This window comes from Balaenoptera ricei, chromosome 4 (genome assembly GCF_028023285.1).
Source record: "Balaenoptera ricei isolate mBalRic1 chromosome 4, mBalRic1.hap2, whole genome shotgun sequence".
NCBI classification, from domain to species: Eukaryota; Metazoa; Chordata; class Mammalia; order Artiodactyla; family Balaenopteridae; genus Balaenoptera; species Balaenoptera ricei.
Genome location: NC_082642.1, coordinates 77421163 through 77435286, shown reverse-complemented (window position 1 = coordinate 77435286; position 14124 = coordinate 77421163). Strand labels below are relative to the sequence as shown.

The 14124-nt window shown below is 40.0% G+C and overlaps 2 protein-coding genes across 2 annotated transcripts in view; one reads left to right on the top strand and one right to left on the bottom strand.

Moving 5' to 3' along the window:
- The window catches only part of MCF2L2 (MCF.2 cell line derived transforming sequence-like 2), a 237771-nt gene that overhangs the window by 131252 nt on the left and 92395 nt on the right, over positions 1 to 14124 (top strand). The window contains exon 14 of the mRNA XM_059920599.1: positions 4173 to 4261. Within this exon, the coding sequence (XP_059776582.1) occupies positions 4173 to 4261 (89 nt within the window). The remainder of the gene's footprint in view (positions 1 to 4172; positions 4262 to 14124) is intronic.
- The window catches only part of B3GNT5 (UDP-GlcNAc:betaGal beta-1,3-N-acetylglucosaminyltransferase 5), a 61701-nt gene that overhangs the window by 23325 nt on the left and 24252 nt on the right, over positions 1 to 14124 (bottom strand). The window lies entirely within an intron of this gene.

Genomic DNA, 14124 nt, shown 5'->3' with positions numbered 1-14124 from the left:
CACTGAATTAATATATAGATCAATTTGGGGAGAACTTTTATCTCACCAATGTTGAGTCTTCCAATTCATGAACGTTATAACATTCCACTTATTTAGGTCTTCTTTAATTTCCCTCGACAGTATAGTAGTTTTGAGTGTAAAGATCTTACACATTTCATGTTTTTAAAAAGCCCTATAATAAATTGAACTTACCATATATAACTATCAATAGGAATATATTTCTGTATAGAAAAATAATCATATCATCTGTGAATAAGGACAGTTTTACTTCTTCTGTTTCAATCTTTATGCTTTTTTTCCCCTTGCCTTATGATGATTGATGGCTGGGACTCTAGTACAATGTTGAATAGAAGTGGTGAGAGCAGACATCCATGTCTTTTCCCAATACGCAGGGAAAAAGTTTATTTTTCACCTTGAAGTACAATGTTAGCAGTAAGTTTTTCACAGATGCCTTTTATAAGATTGAGGAAGTTCCCTTCTATTCCAGTTTGCTAGGAGTTTTATCACGAATGATTATTGAATTTTTCAGATGCTCTATTTGGTGCATATATTGTGATGATCATATTTTTTTCTCCTTTATTGGTTTATATGGTGGATTACAATTATTTCTTTTTAAATGTTAAAACAATCATGCGTTCCTGGGTAAACACTCTTGGGTATGATATATGTGTCATTTGTTACCTCATGTATTTTATTAAGCACATATTCATAATTATTATGTCTTCTAGATACACTGGCCCTTTTATAATCATGAAATATCTCTCCTTCCCTTCTTATCTTTAGTAATAGTCCTTGTCTTGAAGTCTGTTTTGTCAGATATTAATAGAGCCATTCCAGCTTTCTTATGCTTAGTGTTTGCATGATACACTTTTTCCATTCTTCTATTTCTATTTTTAAAGCATATTTCTTGTAGACAGCTATAGTTGGGTCTTGCATTTTAAAAACATGTTAACCTCTGCTTTCTAATTGGAGTGTTTAGTCGATTTTACATACTATGTAATTATTGATATAGTTGGATTTAGAGCTACTCTTTTGTTACTTGTTGTCTGTTTGTCTCATATGTTTTTTATTCCTCTGATCTCTTTTCCTGGCTTCTTTTGGGTTAGCCAATTTTTTAGTATTCCATTTTAATTCCTCTACTGGCTTTTTAACATACATACATAACTTTTGCATTGTTTTTTCCCCAGGTGTTTCTTTTAGGGCTTACCATGTGCATCCTTAATTTCTCACAATCTACTTTGAGTTAATATTGTAGCACTTTATGTAAATACAGGAAATTCGCAAAAGTATAGTTCCATGTGCCCTTTAATCATCCTCTGTGCTATTCTTATCCTAAATAATACATCTACATATGTTACATACCCCAATATTGTGTTATAATTTTTGCTTTAAACAATCATATATCTTTTAAAGAAATTGGGAGAAAGGAAGAAAAAATAAATATAATTTTATATTTTTTATTTATATTTATAATTTTATATATATATATATATATATATATATATATATATATATATATATATATAATTTTATCTTTACCGTCCTATTCACCATTTCTGGTGTTCTTTATTCCTTGTTGAATTACCATCATGTGTCTTGTCTCTTCAGGCTGAAAACCTCCCTTTGGCATTTCTTGTTTTTCAGGTCTGCAACAAATTCTTTCAGTTTTTATTTATCTGAAAATTATGGGGTCTTTTGGTAACTCTCCATTTAGTACAGCTTACAGTCCCCTGTCTCCTACAACATATTAAACTTTTTAGAATTAAAAAGTTGATAACAGTTTAGTGAATTTCTTTCCTGAATTTTTCCACACACATGCATACACATGCACACTCAGACACCCTTATGCACACATACCACAGAAACACAAACACTCACACACAGAGAGACATCCTTCTTGGACGTTTGGAAACAGGGCTTGGTTCTCCTTACCTCTCATCTAGGGCTCTTTCCCAAAACTAAATTATGCTCCTTTCGATGACTTTGCTTCCCTCATTATTTTTTTTTTTTTTAATTTGAGTAAAATTACTTTACAATGTTGTGTTAGTTTCTGCTGTACAATGAAGTGAATCAGCTGTATGTATACCTATATAAAGGACGTATGTTTGTTACAGGTAAACAAAGCAGGAATGATAGATTGTTTCTCAGCTTTTTGAACACAAGATTTCATAGTAGATAATGACCCTCCTAGGAGCCACAGATCTTTGACATGTCTGAACAGGTATTGTTGACCTTGGTCAGGCAACTAGCTCATTTTGTATAACAATCCTGCACTTTTGTTTTGGAGATTAACCACCAAGTGTGGATTCTAGCTGATCGCTAACAGGATTTTCAAATACACTTGTCTGATTCCTTAGTAACTGAGTCTGTGCCAAGATAGACTATTATATTTCACAGTGTAAGGAACATGGTCAGAGCTGCTTAGAGACGGAAGCTGGAATCTCAGCTCTGACTCTTGGTAGCCAGGTGTCTTGCGTACAACATTCAACCTCTCTGAAGTACATATGAACATGAAAAAATTCTTTTGTGGCTATAATAATAGCTAAAATATACTGAGTGCTTGCCACCATCTAAACACTGTGCATACTAACTCATTAAGGCCTCATAACAACCCCGTACTGTAGGCCTTCTCATTATTCCGCATATACAGATGAAGACGCTAAGGCTCTTTGAGAACGTATGCTTCGTGTGTGGAAGAGCAAAACTGGAGCGCTGGCAGCATGGCTCCCACGCCCCTGCCTTTAACTTCATCGCTGTACTTAGCGTTAAGGGACGGTGCTTCTCAGTCATGGGTGTTGCCAATTAGTGTATGCATTTCCAGCTTCCTGTTATTATGCCTGGCATTACTCAGGTTACAGAGATCCTGTAGAGAATGAGGAGCCCAATGGATTGTCCATTGTTATAAAATAGCTTCAGTGGTCACATAACTCGGGGCAGCAAACAGTGCTTCACTACAGATTTCAACATAACATGTATGGGAAACCCACAGAAAGCCCAAGCTGCTTCCAGTTGGCTCACAGAACTTGAGGCTTGGGAGGGGCCTCTGGAGGCAAGACAGTCAACCTCCAACAAGTCTACCACAGATAAGCATCAGGGTGATATTGGTGGCATTAGCTGGATGACATTTTGGCCGTAGGACCCAGAAATGCTCGTATCCTGTCCTGGATTAATCACAAGTATCCCATGAGTTTCCCAAAGAAACTGTATATACAAGGGTGGTGATGGTGACAAGAATTCAAGTTACCACTTACTTATTAGCCTTGTAGCCATCACCCCCAATGCAGCCCTCTGGTAAAGCTGGGTTAGAAGCTTCAAGCATAACCAGGGCTTCTCCTACCCAAATCCCAATCTTACTGCCAAATGGCCATGGAGCTTGAAGAAGGGTATCTCTCAGGTGTCTGAGAGCCCTGTGGGAAGGAGAGGACAGAGGGAGAATGATTGAGAGGAGAGAGCAAGAGCAAGGCTGCCCAATTCCCTCTAGACTCAGCTGATTCTTCACACAGTCATCCTGTCCACTAAAAATATGGTTGCATCAGTTTTGTAATGCAACTGTTAGATCATCAGATTAGCAACGATTTCTGCCTAGGGCAGACATGGACATTCCCTTATGTAATCACAGTGTGTTTAAATGGTAATATTTTAGTATTTTTCAAATTTTCTGTAATAATCACAAATTAATTACCTGTATAATGGAAAAAATATACTCAATAGAATGTGGTACGTAGAATTGAATCTTCTAATCCAAGAACATCAAGTACAATATTATACATTGCAGATGATTAATGCTAAATATCAGGGCATCAAAAGAATCCATGAAGTCTGGAATAGTTAAGGAAGATTTCATGAAGAAAGTGGCTTTTTAGCTGGGCCTTAAAATTGGGAATGATGGAAACTATCATTTTTACCACATTACATTTACTGATTTGTTGTGGTTTGATATTTCCTGTGGTGTTGAGTGTGACTTTTTTCTCTTTGAATGAAGTGCCTGGGATTAAGGACTCTTCCTTTTCTGCATCTCTCCTTCACCTCCAATTTCATCTACTACCTTGGAAATCACTGTAGCAGCTCAGTGAAGCTTTGTTAATCAGCTACATCAACATGGTCCAAGTCAGGCTAAGTGCTCTGAGTTATTTATAAGCCAAATTAATGGCAAGTTTTCTTTGTCTCTCTAGCTCCTCATCAGAAAACATCTGAGGAACATTATGTGGAGACGGATTTAAACTCTGTGGAAAAGGAAGATGAGACTAAATTTGAAGTCAAGGTATGATCACCTTTCCTTTACTGATAGAAATTTCTGACATAAGATTGCTGCCATAATTGTCAATAAACCAATAAATTGTGTTTCCCTATTTCATACCTACCATCACCTCCAGAAGATGTGCCATAAAGGCACGTAGCACAGACTAGTGCTCCCAAGAGATGAGGTTTGTAGAATTTCATCCTTTCCTTTCTTCTTAATTGCAAATAGAAACCAAAAGCTCTTTGGTCATAATGTACATAATTGTTGGTAGATATTGTTTTATTGAAGGAAAAGTCATTTTGTTCATTCCTATAATCTAACTTCACATTTAAAATTGGTAGAACAGTGTATGGTTTATATATAAAAAGAACATGACAGGGCTTCCCTGGTGGCGCAGTGGTTAAGAATCCACCTGCCAATGCAGGGGACATGGGTTTGAGCCCTGGTCCGGGAAGATCCCACATGCCGCGGAGCAACTAAGCCCATGCGCCACAACTACTGAGCCTGCGCTCTAGAGCCCGCAAGCCACAACTACTGAAGCCCGCATGCCACAACTACTAGAGCCCATGCACCTAGAGCCCGTGCTCTGCAACAAGAGAAGCCACCGCAATGAGAAGCCCACGCACCACAACAAAGAGTAGCCCCCACTCGCTGCAACTAGAGAAAGCCTGTGTGCAGCAACAAAGACCGAATGCAGCCAAAAATAAATAAATAAATAAATTGATCAAAAAAAAAAAAAAGACAAAATTACATACAGCTACACACACACACACACGCATATATAGCTGGTGAACTCTGAATAAGCATTGTGGATTGTGCCAAAGTCATTTTCATGCTTTTGATACTATACTCTAGTTGCGTGAGATGTTAACATTGAAGGAGGTTGGGGGAAGAGTACCTGGGACTTCTCTGTACATTTCTTTGCAGACTCATGTGAATCTATATAATTATTTCAAAATAAAAGTTAAAAAAAAAAGAGCATAAGCTTTGGAATCTGGCAGACCTAGACTTAAGTGACATAACCTCTCTAAACCTCAGTTTCTCATCTGTAAAAATGGGAATAACAATAGCTACCTCCTGAAACTGCTTTGAGCATCAAGAGAAAATCTGAAAATGGCCAAGCACTATATAATCGTAAAGTTACATTATATTTAAAAACCCAAGCAAAATGAATTGTGAATATATGTTGCTGTACAGCAACCCCAGAAGGGGTCCCTTTCCTCTGCCTCACTAAAAAATTAAATATCTGGCTGACTGAATGGTTCTGAAACAGAAGCCAGTAGACCATGGGCTCAAATGGACTTCAGCAATAGTTCGTATCCATCATCAATTCCCAATGTGTCCAAATCTAGGCCCCCCACAGAGACTCCACTGACCATTAAGGAGTCAGGCAGAAAGCAAGTCTTAGGCTTTTCTTCCTGGAGGCAGAAACAATGTGGGAACTAGTTCCCAGCAGACTTTTCTTAGAGAGAGAAAGCTGCATTCTTCTGTCAGTTTGTTCAGTCATCCTTCTGCATTCTGGGCAGATGAGGACACTGTCATTGCTATTTTGGAATCCCTCATGGTTGGAGTTATTGCATCACCATGTCTTCCAGAGTTAGGAAACAGTCTCCTATTTCATACAGCCTTGTAATTTTTTTTTTTTTTTTTGGTAGTGTCTTTGTCTGGTTTTGGTATCAGGGTAATAGTGGCTTCATAGAATAACTTTGGGAGTGTTCCCTCCTCTTCAGCCTTTTGGAAAAGTTTGAGAAGGATCAGTATTAGTTCTTCTTTATATGTTTGGTAGAATTCCCCAGTGAAGCCATCTGATCCTGAACTTTTGTTTGCAGGGAGGTTTTTGTTTTTTGTTTTTTGTTTTTATTACAGATTCTATCTCGCTTTTAGTGATCGGTCTGTTCTAATTATCTATTTCTTCTTGACTCAGTTTTGGTGGGCTGTATGTTTCTAGGAACTTGTCCATTTCTTCCAGGTTGTCCGATTGGCATATAGGTGTTCATAGTATATCATCCAGTCTTGATCAGTCATTTTTTGAAATGGGCAAATGTAACTAAAATTCACCTGACTTGACATTCATGAAGTCTGTGAAATCATTAGGTAATATAAAAAGGATTTAATTCACCTTCAAAACTGAGCATCACTCTACCATTTTCTGTACGCTGGTCTTCAAAGAATGTCATCTCTGAAGGTGAGGGCCGTGTCAAGTGCACCAGAGCCCAGATTGGGCACCTGAACGCATATGCCATTGCATTGACTCACAATGTGATTGGAACTCACTTCATATCTCTGTGACTTACTTTGCCCATCTTTAGACAACATATTTATGACCTGCACACTTCATAAAGATGCCGTGGGAGTTGTAAGTATGTTAAGGTTCTCATATATAAGAATTAAAATTAGAGTAAATTATTTCAATAATTGTAAACAATACAATGAGTGCTATTGTTTTATTTGTTGTAAAAGAAAAAAAGGAAATATTGTCAATAAACATAAAGCACCTTTCCTCAGGGAAGACCTCAAGTATTTAAGGCCAAAAGTTTCCATAAGCTACATTCATTATTTACTCCTGTGTTACATACTTGTAAAAATAGACACTTCAGGAGCAGGGGTGGAGATAGAATCAGAGGCCAGCAGGGTTGGAAAATGCTGAGTAGAATTCAAAAAGCCCTGACCACCAGATTTCTGGTTTCTTCCTTCTGCTGTGCTGTTTGTTTAATTCAGGCTCCAAGCCCATCCTGCTAAGAAGCTCTCTCCCGCTGTGTTTAGGCAGATCACCAACAGCATAGGTACTGCTAAGCAGGCACAGGTACATGCTACCGTCATCCTTCTTTGCTTGTGTTGCTTTTTCCCTTACTGTTGCCTTGTTTGGGTATTTAATGAAGGGCTTTTCCCTCAAGAACATATATATTAACAGTCAAGGGAGAAAAGGAAGCAGGGTAGGAACAAAGGCTGCCCAACTTCCTAATTTTGGCAAACGGTGGCTGCTCAGACCTCTGCTTCTAAAGCCCAGGGCTATGAGAAGAATGAGCAGAATCCACAGTCGTGAAAACTATGAATAGGAAGAAAGGGGATTTGTGCACCAAATCCCCAAATCCTGGACTTAGAAATCAATTTAGGATCCGTAAATGCCATTAGCGTTTTCCAAGGTGGGTAGTATAACCGGGGAAATCATCATTCCAAAATATGTAAGAAAACTAGTAAGAAAAAAAGTAGGTTAGAAAAGAAGGTTTAGAATCATCTCTGCACAGTCCAAAAGGGGGACAAGGAGTTTGATTACCATCAAGAACAATCACTGCTGCTTGTGTTTTGTGGCCACTGTCCAAGACAGATGACCAGGATAAGTAGGAGAACATGCATCTGACTCTGGGTGACAATTCTGACACCTTTTTGGCCTTAGGCCTGGAACTGAAAGATGAAATGAAGGCATAGCCAGTCTAGGAGAGTGAATCATAACATTGTGATAAATGCCCCTCCTTGCCCTCAAGAGTAAATGCTCACGGGGGGGGGGGGGGGGGGGGGAAAGAAGAAAAAAAAAAAAGCTATAAACCCAAACCATTCATGATTGCTGCTGGAGTCACTGATACTCACTACCTGCAACTAAAATCATGATAAGGTCTTATCATCAGCAGAGAACTCATTCCCAAAAAAGGCATTCCCTCTTCTCCGGCAGGAGAATCCTTGGTGTGCCAGTTTGCAGGAACTTGACAAGCTCAACTTGAGGAGGCGGCTGAGATTCTCGGGGCCATCTGGCAGCTGTGAGGGCTGCGCTTGGCTCACTGACACTGTCTGGGAAAGTCATGGTGGAGTCCTTCCCTGTGGCTCCTAGCAGTAGTGATGTGGCTACTTTCTGCCCTTCCCGTCACCAGTTGGAAGCTGAAAGCATGACTCACCGGGGCTGCTTTCCCTGGGCTGCTCACATCATGGCCTCTTTGGAGGTGGAAAGAAGCCAAAGGCTGATGAGGATTTCTTTTTCCTGCATGTCAACCCTCAGGAAAAAGGAGGAGCTACTGGCTGTGTGTGAGCACCAACGAACAGTGTTCCTGGGCACCTATTAAAGTCGTTGAAAATAGCGAGGTCTTTTCATGCTTCTGAGCAAACAGGCTCCTTCATAAAATTTTTTTAAAAACAAAAAGAGTCAAGGCAGGAAGAGAACAGAGGGGCGAGGGAAGGGTTGCTAACACTGACTGAGGGCCGGACATTGTGCTGGGTGCTGTGTGTACCTGATTTCATCTCAAGTCCTCAGTACCTTGTGAGGAAGGTGATGTCTCCTTTGTTTTATCTGTGATGCTGTTGAGGGTCTGAGGAGCTAAGTGAGTTTCCCCAAGTCTCACACAACTAGTAAATGATCGAACTGGAATCTGAAATTAGCAGTTTACTTAATCTAGCAGTTTCCTAATCTATCTAATTTAACCTGTCTACCGGATTACTTACTTAATCGACCTAACTAGCAGTTTACTTAGCCTTTCATCCCCTAAATTTCCTCTTCTGCAAAATGGAGTTAAATAAAGTAACCTCACAGGTGGCTGATTAAATGAGAAATATATGGAAAGCACCTAGCATGATGCCTGACATACAGAAGATTCTTAGTAATGTTAGTTTCCCATTTAATCCTGTGTTTACAGATAGAATGTTTTGTGTAAAAGATGAAAAGAAGCTGAAGGAAGTTTGGATTCAGGTCTTAAATTAAATAGCTTCTCCTAATCTCGGATATGTATCTTTTTGCCAAATGATAAGAGATCAGGGCCAAAATTAGTTTTTTGCTTTCTCACTCTTCTGAATCCCAAAATCTTTCATTTACCTTTCTGTTTCTCAAGAGAACTATGTGAACCATAAGCACATTTCACTGTTCACTTTCTGTGATGTTTAAAGTCTGGTCATTCTTAGAGATTCAAAGAATCCACCAAATCTTGATCTCCCCAGCCAAGCTCTCTGAACAATATCTAGAATGAAGATTCTCAAGGTGTCCTGTGTACTACAACCCTGAGAATCTTATTCATAATGCAGATTTTCAGGCTCCACCCACAGAGACAGATTCAGGAGGTCTGGCTTAGGGTCCAGGAATACAACTTTTTTTTTTTAATTTTATCTTATTTATTTATTTATTTATTTTTGGCTGCGGTGGGTGTTCGTTGCTGCACGCAGGCTTTCTCTAGTTGCAGTGAGCAGGGGCTACTCTTTGTTGCGGTGCGCGGGCTTCTCCTTGCAGTGGCTTCTCATTGCAGAGCACAGGCTCTAGGTGCGCGGGTTTCAGTAGTTGTGGCTCGCTGGCTCTAGAGCACAGGCTTAGTAGTTGTGGCGCACGGGCTTCGTTGCTCTGCGGCATGTGGGAACTTCCCAGACCAGGGCTCAAACCCTTGTCCCCTGCATTGGCAGGCAGATTCTCAACCACTGCGCCACCAGGGAAGCCCCAGAATATGACTTTTTAACTTATGCATTTGGTGACTAGAATGCAGGTGGTACAAGGGACTGCACTTTTGGTCACATTGGCCTAGAGGCTATAGTCATAGGCCATTGGGATAAAGAAGAAATCATTAAGGTAGATATGGATCCCTTAGGCTAATACAGAGTCCAAAATGCAGGAGAGTGAGGATGTGACTAAATTAATGTATGAGAATGTATTTTTCACTGAGGGAACTACATGAGAAAAAAGAGAGAATAACAGTAAGACCACTGTTGGCTTTGCCCTCTCATCAATAAAAAATGGACATGACTAAAATATTTGATGTATCCAATTTGGGTGGCTTATTCAGCTCAATTTAATATATATCAAAGCAATTGCTATGGGTCACCTATGGGAAACAATTCTAACATGCGGCCTAAACTCAGGAAACTTACAAGTTTCATGGGGGAAACAACATATTTCCAATAATTTGTAATATAAAGCAGAATGACCTACCTCTAGTAAAAGGAATATAATGTGTTAGAAGGCAGAAGAGGGAACAGTTCATAGCAAGTATGTCGGGGTGTTTTTTTCCAAAGGAGGTGGCATTTGAGCTTAATTTTTTTAAGAGTTTTTTTAAAATTTATTTATTTTTCTTTATTTTTTTTGGCTTCGTCGGGTCTTAGTCGCGGCACGCGGGCTGTTCATTGCCACGCGCGGGCTTCTCTCTAGTTGTGGCACACGGGCTCCAAGGCACATGGGCTCCAAGGCGCGTGGGCTCTGTAGTTTTGGCGCACGGGCTCTCTCACTGAGGCACGTGAGCTCAGTACTTGTGGCACGGGGGCTTAGTTGCCCCGTGGCATGTGGGATCTTAGTTCCCCGACCAGGGATCGAATCCACGTCCCCTGCACTGGAAGGCAGATTCTTTACCACTGGACCACCAGGGAAGTCCCTGAACTTAATTTTAAAGAATAAATACAACTTTGAAAGGTGGATAAGATAGAGAAGGGCATTCCAGGATGGGGAAGGATGTAAAGCCTCAGAAGTCTGAAGGGAGCATAGGCTATTCTGGGAATAGTCCAAGAAAGCTGGGAAGGTAGACCAAAGACAGGTTGCTGAAGGCTTTGGTTGAGGGTTGTTGCCAGCAAGGGCACTTGTGTATCAGTTTGACATTGGTACAGCAATGAAGAGTAAATTAGATGAAGAGAGGCAGGCTGACCAGCTGCCAGCGGTTGTCACAGTCCAGGTGAGACTTCGATGTTGAGAGCTTACTAATGGCCGTGGCAAAAAAGGAGATGGGCAGAGCTCATACCCATTAGTCCAGGTGTTCTCCCCAGTGCCTGGAATGCTCTAGACTGTCAGAGAAAGTTTGATGAATGAAGGAATAGTTCAAGGCAGAGAAATAAGGGGATAGATTTAATAGGGAGGAAAAAGAAGATACTGAAAATACCTTCAAGGTTTCCATCTTGGAATCTCCATTGAATGAATTTGTTGGCCAATATAGAGTACACGGGGGAACAGTAGAAAGTGAGGACTTATGCAGGCTGAGTCCAGCATTTGTGGTCTCGTGGATCTATAACAGTAACCTACACACTCTCTTTCTGTTAGCTGGGCTATACTCCTCCCCACAGCAGCAAGAGTCAACCAGTTGGCCTTGAGGTTATTTGGAAATTAACTAGGTTAGGGCACTTTTACAAATCTAATAAAGCATTTTTCAAATTTGTGATTTTGTTTATGAGTTAAGTAAGATTTATAGACATGTAAAAATTGTTACATTAACATTTATGCATTAAAGTTAAAATCACATGAAATCAAACAGTCTGAGAAAATTCAGGATGTATGGACAACTTCTTTTCAACGTCCTCGGCTTACTTGTTTCCTCCACATTTTCTTGGTTTGGGAATGGGAGAAAGGTATCTTGTGACATGTTTCTCACTTTCTGATATTTTTAACAGAACTACAGACTTGCATATCATTGGTAAAACAACATTGCAATGTTTGCAGTTTTTTAAGAAGACATTTCCCCCATAAACAAATACTATAAGTAATGTTTAGAGTATTAGTCCAGCTTATAAATGCCAATTTAACCAGTAAGAACATTGAACTAATTACTAACAAGTCTAGCTGCAAAACTCAAGATTTAGATAAAAGAGACCCTGGAAAAATTTTGTAAAGTTTTCATCTGGGACCCATTTCCTTATCTTTCCCTAGTCATTTCCCCTTTCCACAGAGCTTCAGGACCAGTTACGCCTGTTTCCTCAAGCCCTCCAAAGGGCTTCAGTCTATAAAATGTCCTAAAACCTTCCTCTTACCTCGCCACCCCTCCCCTCCCTCTTGGAAGTCTCCTCCCAATGCAGCTGATCTGGACTAGAAGTGGGAGAAATCTGAATGAGCTAGTTCACAGCAATGCATGGCTGAGTGACTGACAGCCCCTTAACCCTCCTGCAAACACTTGCCATCTTTTAAAACGGACTGACTGCCTTATTATCTAAAGGAATCTTTAGGTAGTGGCTTCTTCAGGCAATGCCAGTGAAGTGTACGAAAAGATATGCTGGAAAAAGTCCAACGAGAGGGAGCAAATAGGACAGACCAGCCGGGTAGGAATTCACTTGAAGGATAGATTCTCTAGGTGGTTCCTGTTCTTCAGAAGTCCTTCTTATTCTCCACATCAAAACCCACTGAATCTCAAAAATCGGGGGGGTGGGGTTTCCCCTTTCCCGGCAGTTCCAGCAATGGAGAGGGGAGGCTACTCTTTCCCAAGGCTGATGTTTTTCACTCTGGGAAACAGAGTGTCTCTAAGGCCACCCTGGACTGAGGCTGGAGGTGACTGCCCTTTGGAGAGGTTTCCTTTCCTTTCCTTCCTGCTCTCCTCCTCTAAGCTGTGCCATTCTATAATTATTCAGTGATTCTTACTTGTCATACCTCTTTTACTGTCTCAGGTTTTCATAATTAATTTACAATCCCAGAAAAGACTTAATAACCTTAAATGCTTCTTTCAATGATCACTCTTCATGCTTTAAATGAAGAGGGTGGGTTCAGCTCCTTATCTGCCTTACCTTTTCTCTCTCAGAATTAGGTCTAGCAGCTTTCCTTTTTAAGAAATGTGATAATATAATAAATCATACTTTTACCTTAAATTACCAGATACCATCTCTTTAAAAGAGTTGGAGCTGAAATTGCTCTCCAAGCATTCCTAAAATCATAATGGGAAATCACCTAACTTAAGGGAAAAATTTGATTCTGTTTCAAATGTTGCTCTCTCTCCTTTGGGGAAGAAAAAAAAATGTTAATAATCCATTGAAAATTACCTCTTGATAATTTTTAAAATATAAGTTTAAAAAAGATAGATTCTTCAGAGAAATTGAAATAAATTTTTTTTTTACAAAAAATTCCTTCAGGTTTGGCACTTCACCTGTTTTTTTTTTTCAAATTTTGAAAATATGTCTTTCTTCAAAATATGGGGAGACAAAACAGATTCTGTGTTGCTGAGAAGATACAGGAAGTCATCATTAAAGGTGATCCTAGAAAACCTGCATGTGGGTTGGTGTCATTTTGAAACCAGAGAGAGGCTAGGGTGGAGGTGGGGGTCCGGGAGTGACGCTGGGCCTGGAGCCGCTGCCAGCCTGCCTGCCTTCACTGCCACCCTTGTTCTTCAGAATAAAAGGAACGTACAGGAGGAGGGAGTCTCCCACCTGATTGGCCTCCCAACAGAGTAGTTTATGGGTTGGTTCCCTTTTAAAGCAGTGGACTGAGAAAATCCCTTCTTTGGTGCCCTGAAGCATCCCCAAGTCAGGGTGACTGAAGGGAAACAGGATATGATTTCACAAGAAACTTAGTGCTCTGCTTTAAAATCACCTCACTGTATAATTCACTGAGGCTCATAAGGAAACGCTAACAAAGAAATAAAGCAGCAATTGGTGGGTTGGTCTGCGGTCAGTTTTCTCGGTCCATTATTTGAATCAAAGGACCAATATTTGAAAAAAGCAAGCATTTATTTGAATATGCTCTCTTCCTCCTAGAGCTTTCAGGAAGCTTAATTTAAAATTTTCCCAAAAGTACTCTGGCCACAATTGAGCTTTCATCTCAAAATTGGAAGCAACAGCACTTATGTTGGTATTTTATATTATAAGCAGAGAAACGTTTCATAGCCAAATGAAACATCTCCCTCATTTTACACAGAAGGAAATGCATGCCCAGGGAGATTAAGTGACAGCCAACATCTCCCAGCTAGTGAGAAATATGGGGTCCAGTAGCAACTATCCAGCAATTACTGAAGGTCAGCATGTTGAGTGCTTTACATAATTCCCTATTTTAATCCCCACACAGTAGATATTAAAGAGCCAATCATAAATGTCATTTATTCTTTTCTTTGTGCTAAGCATTTTAATACATTATCTCTAATTACCACATAAACCTTCTGATGCAGATGTAATACCCCTATTTTACTGATAGAGAACTAAGGTGCTACCCAAGGCCACTTCTTTAAAAGTAAGCCAGGGATTCCCAC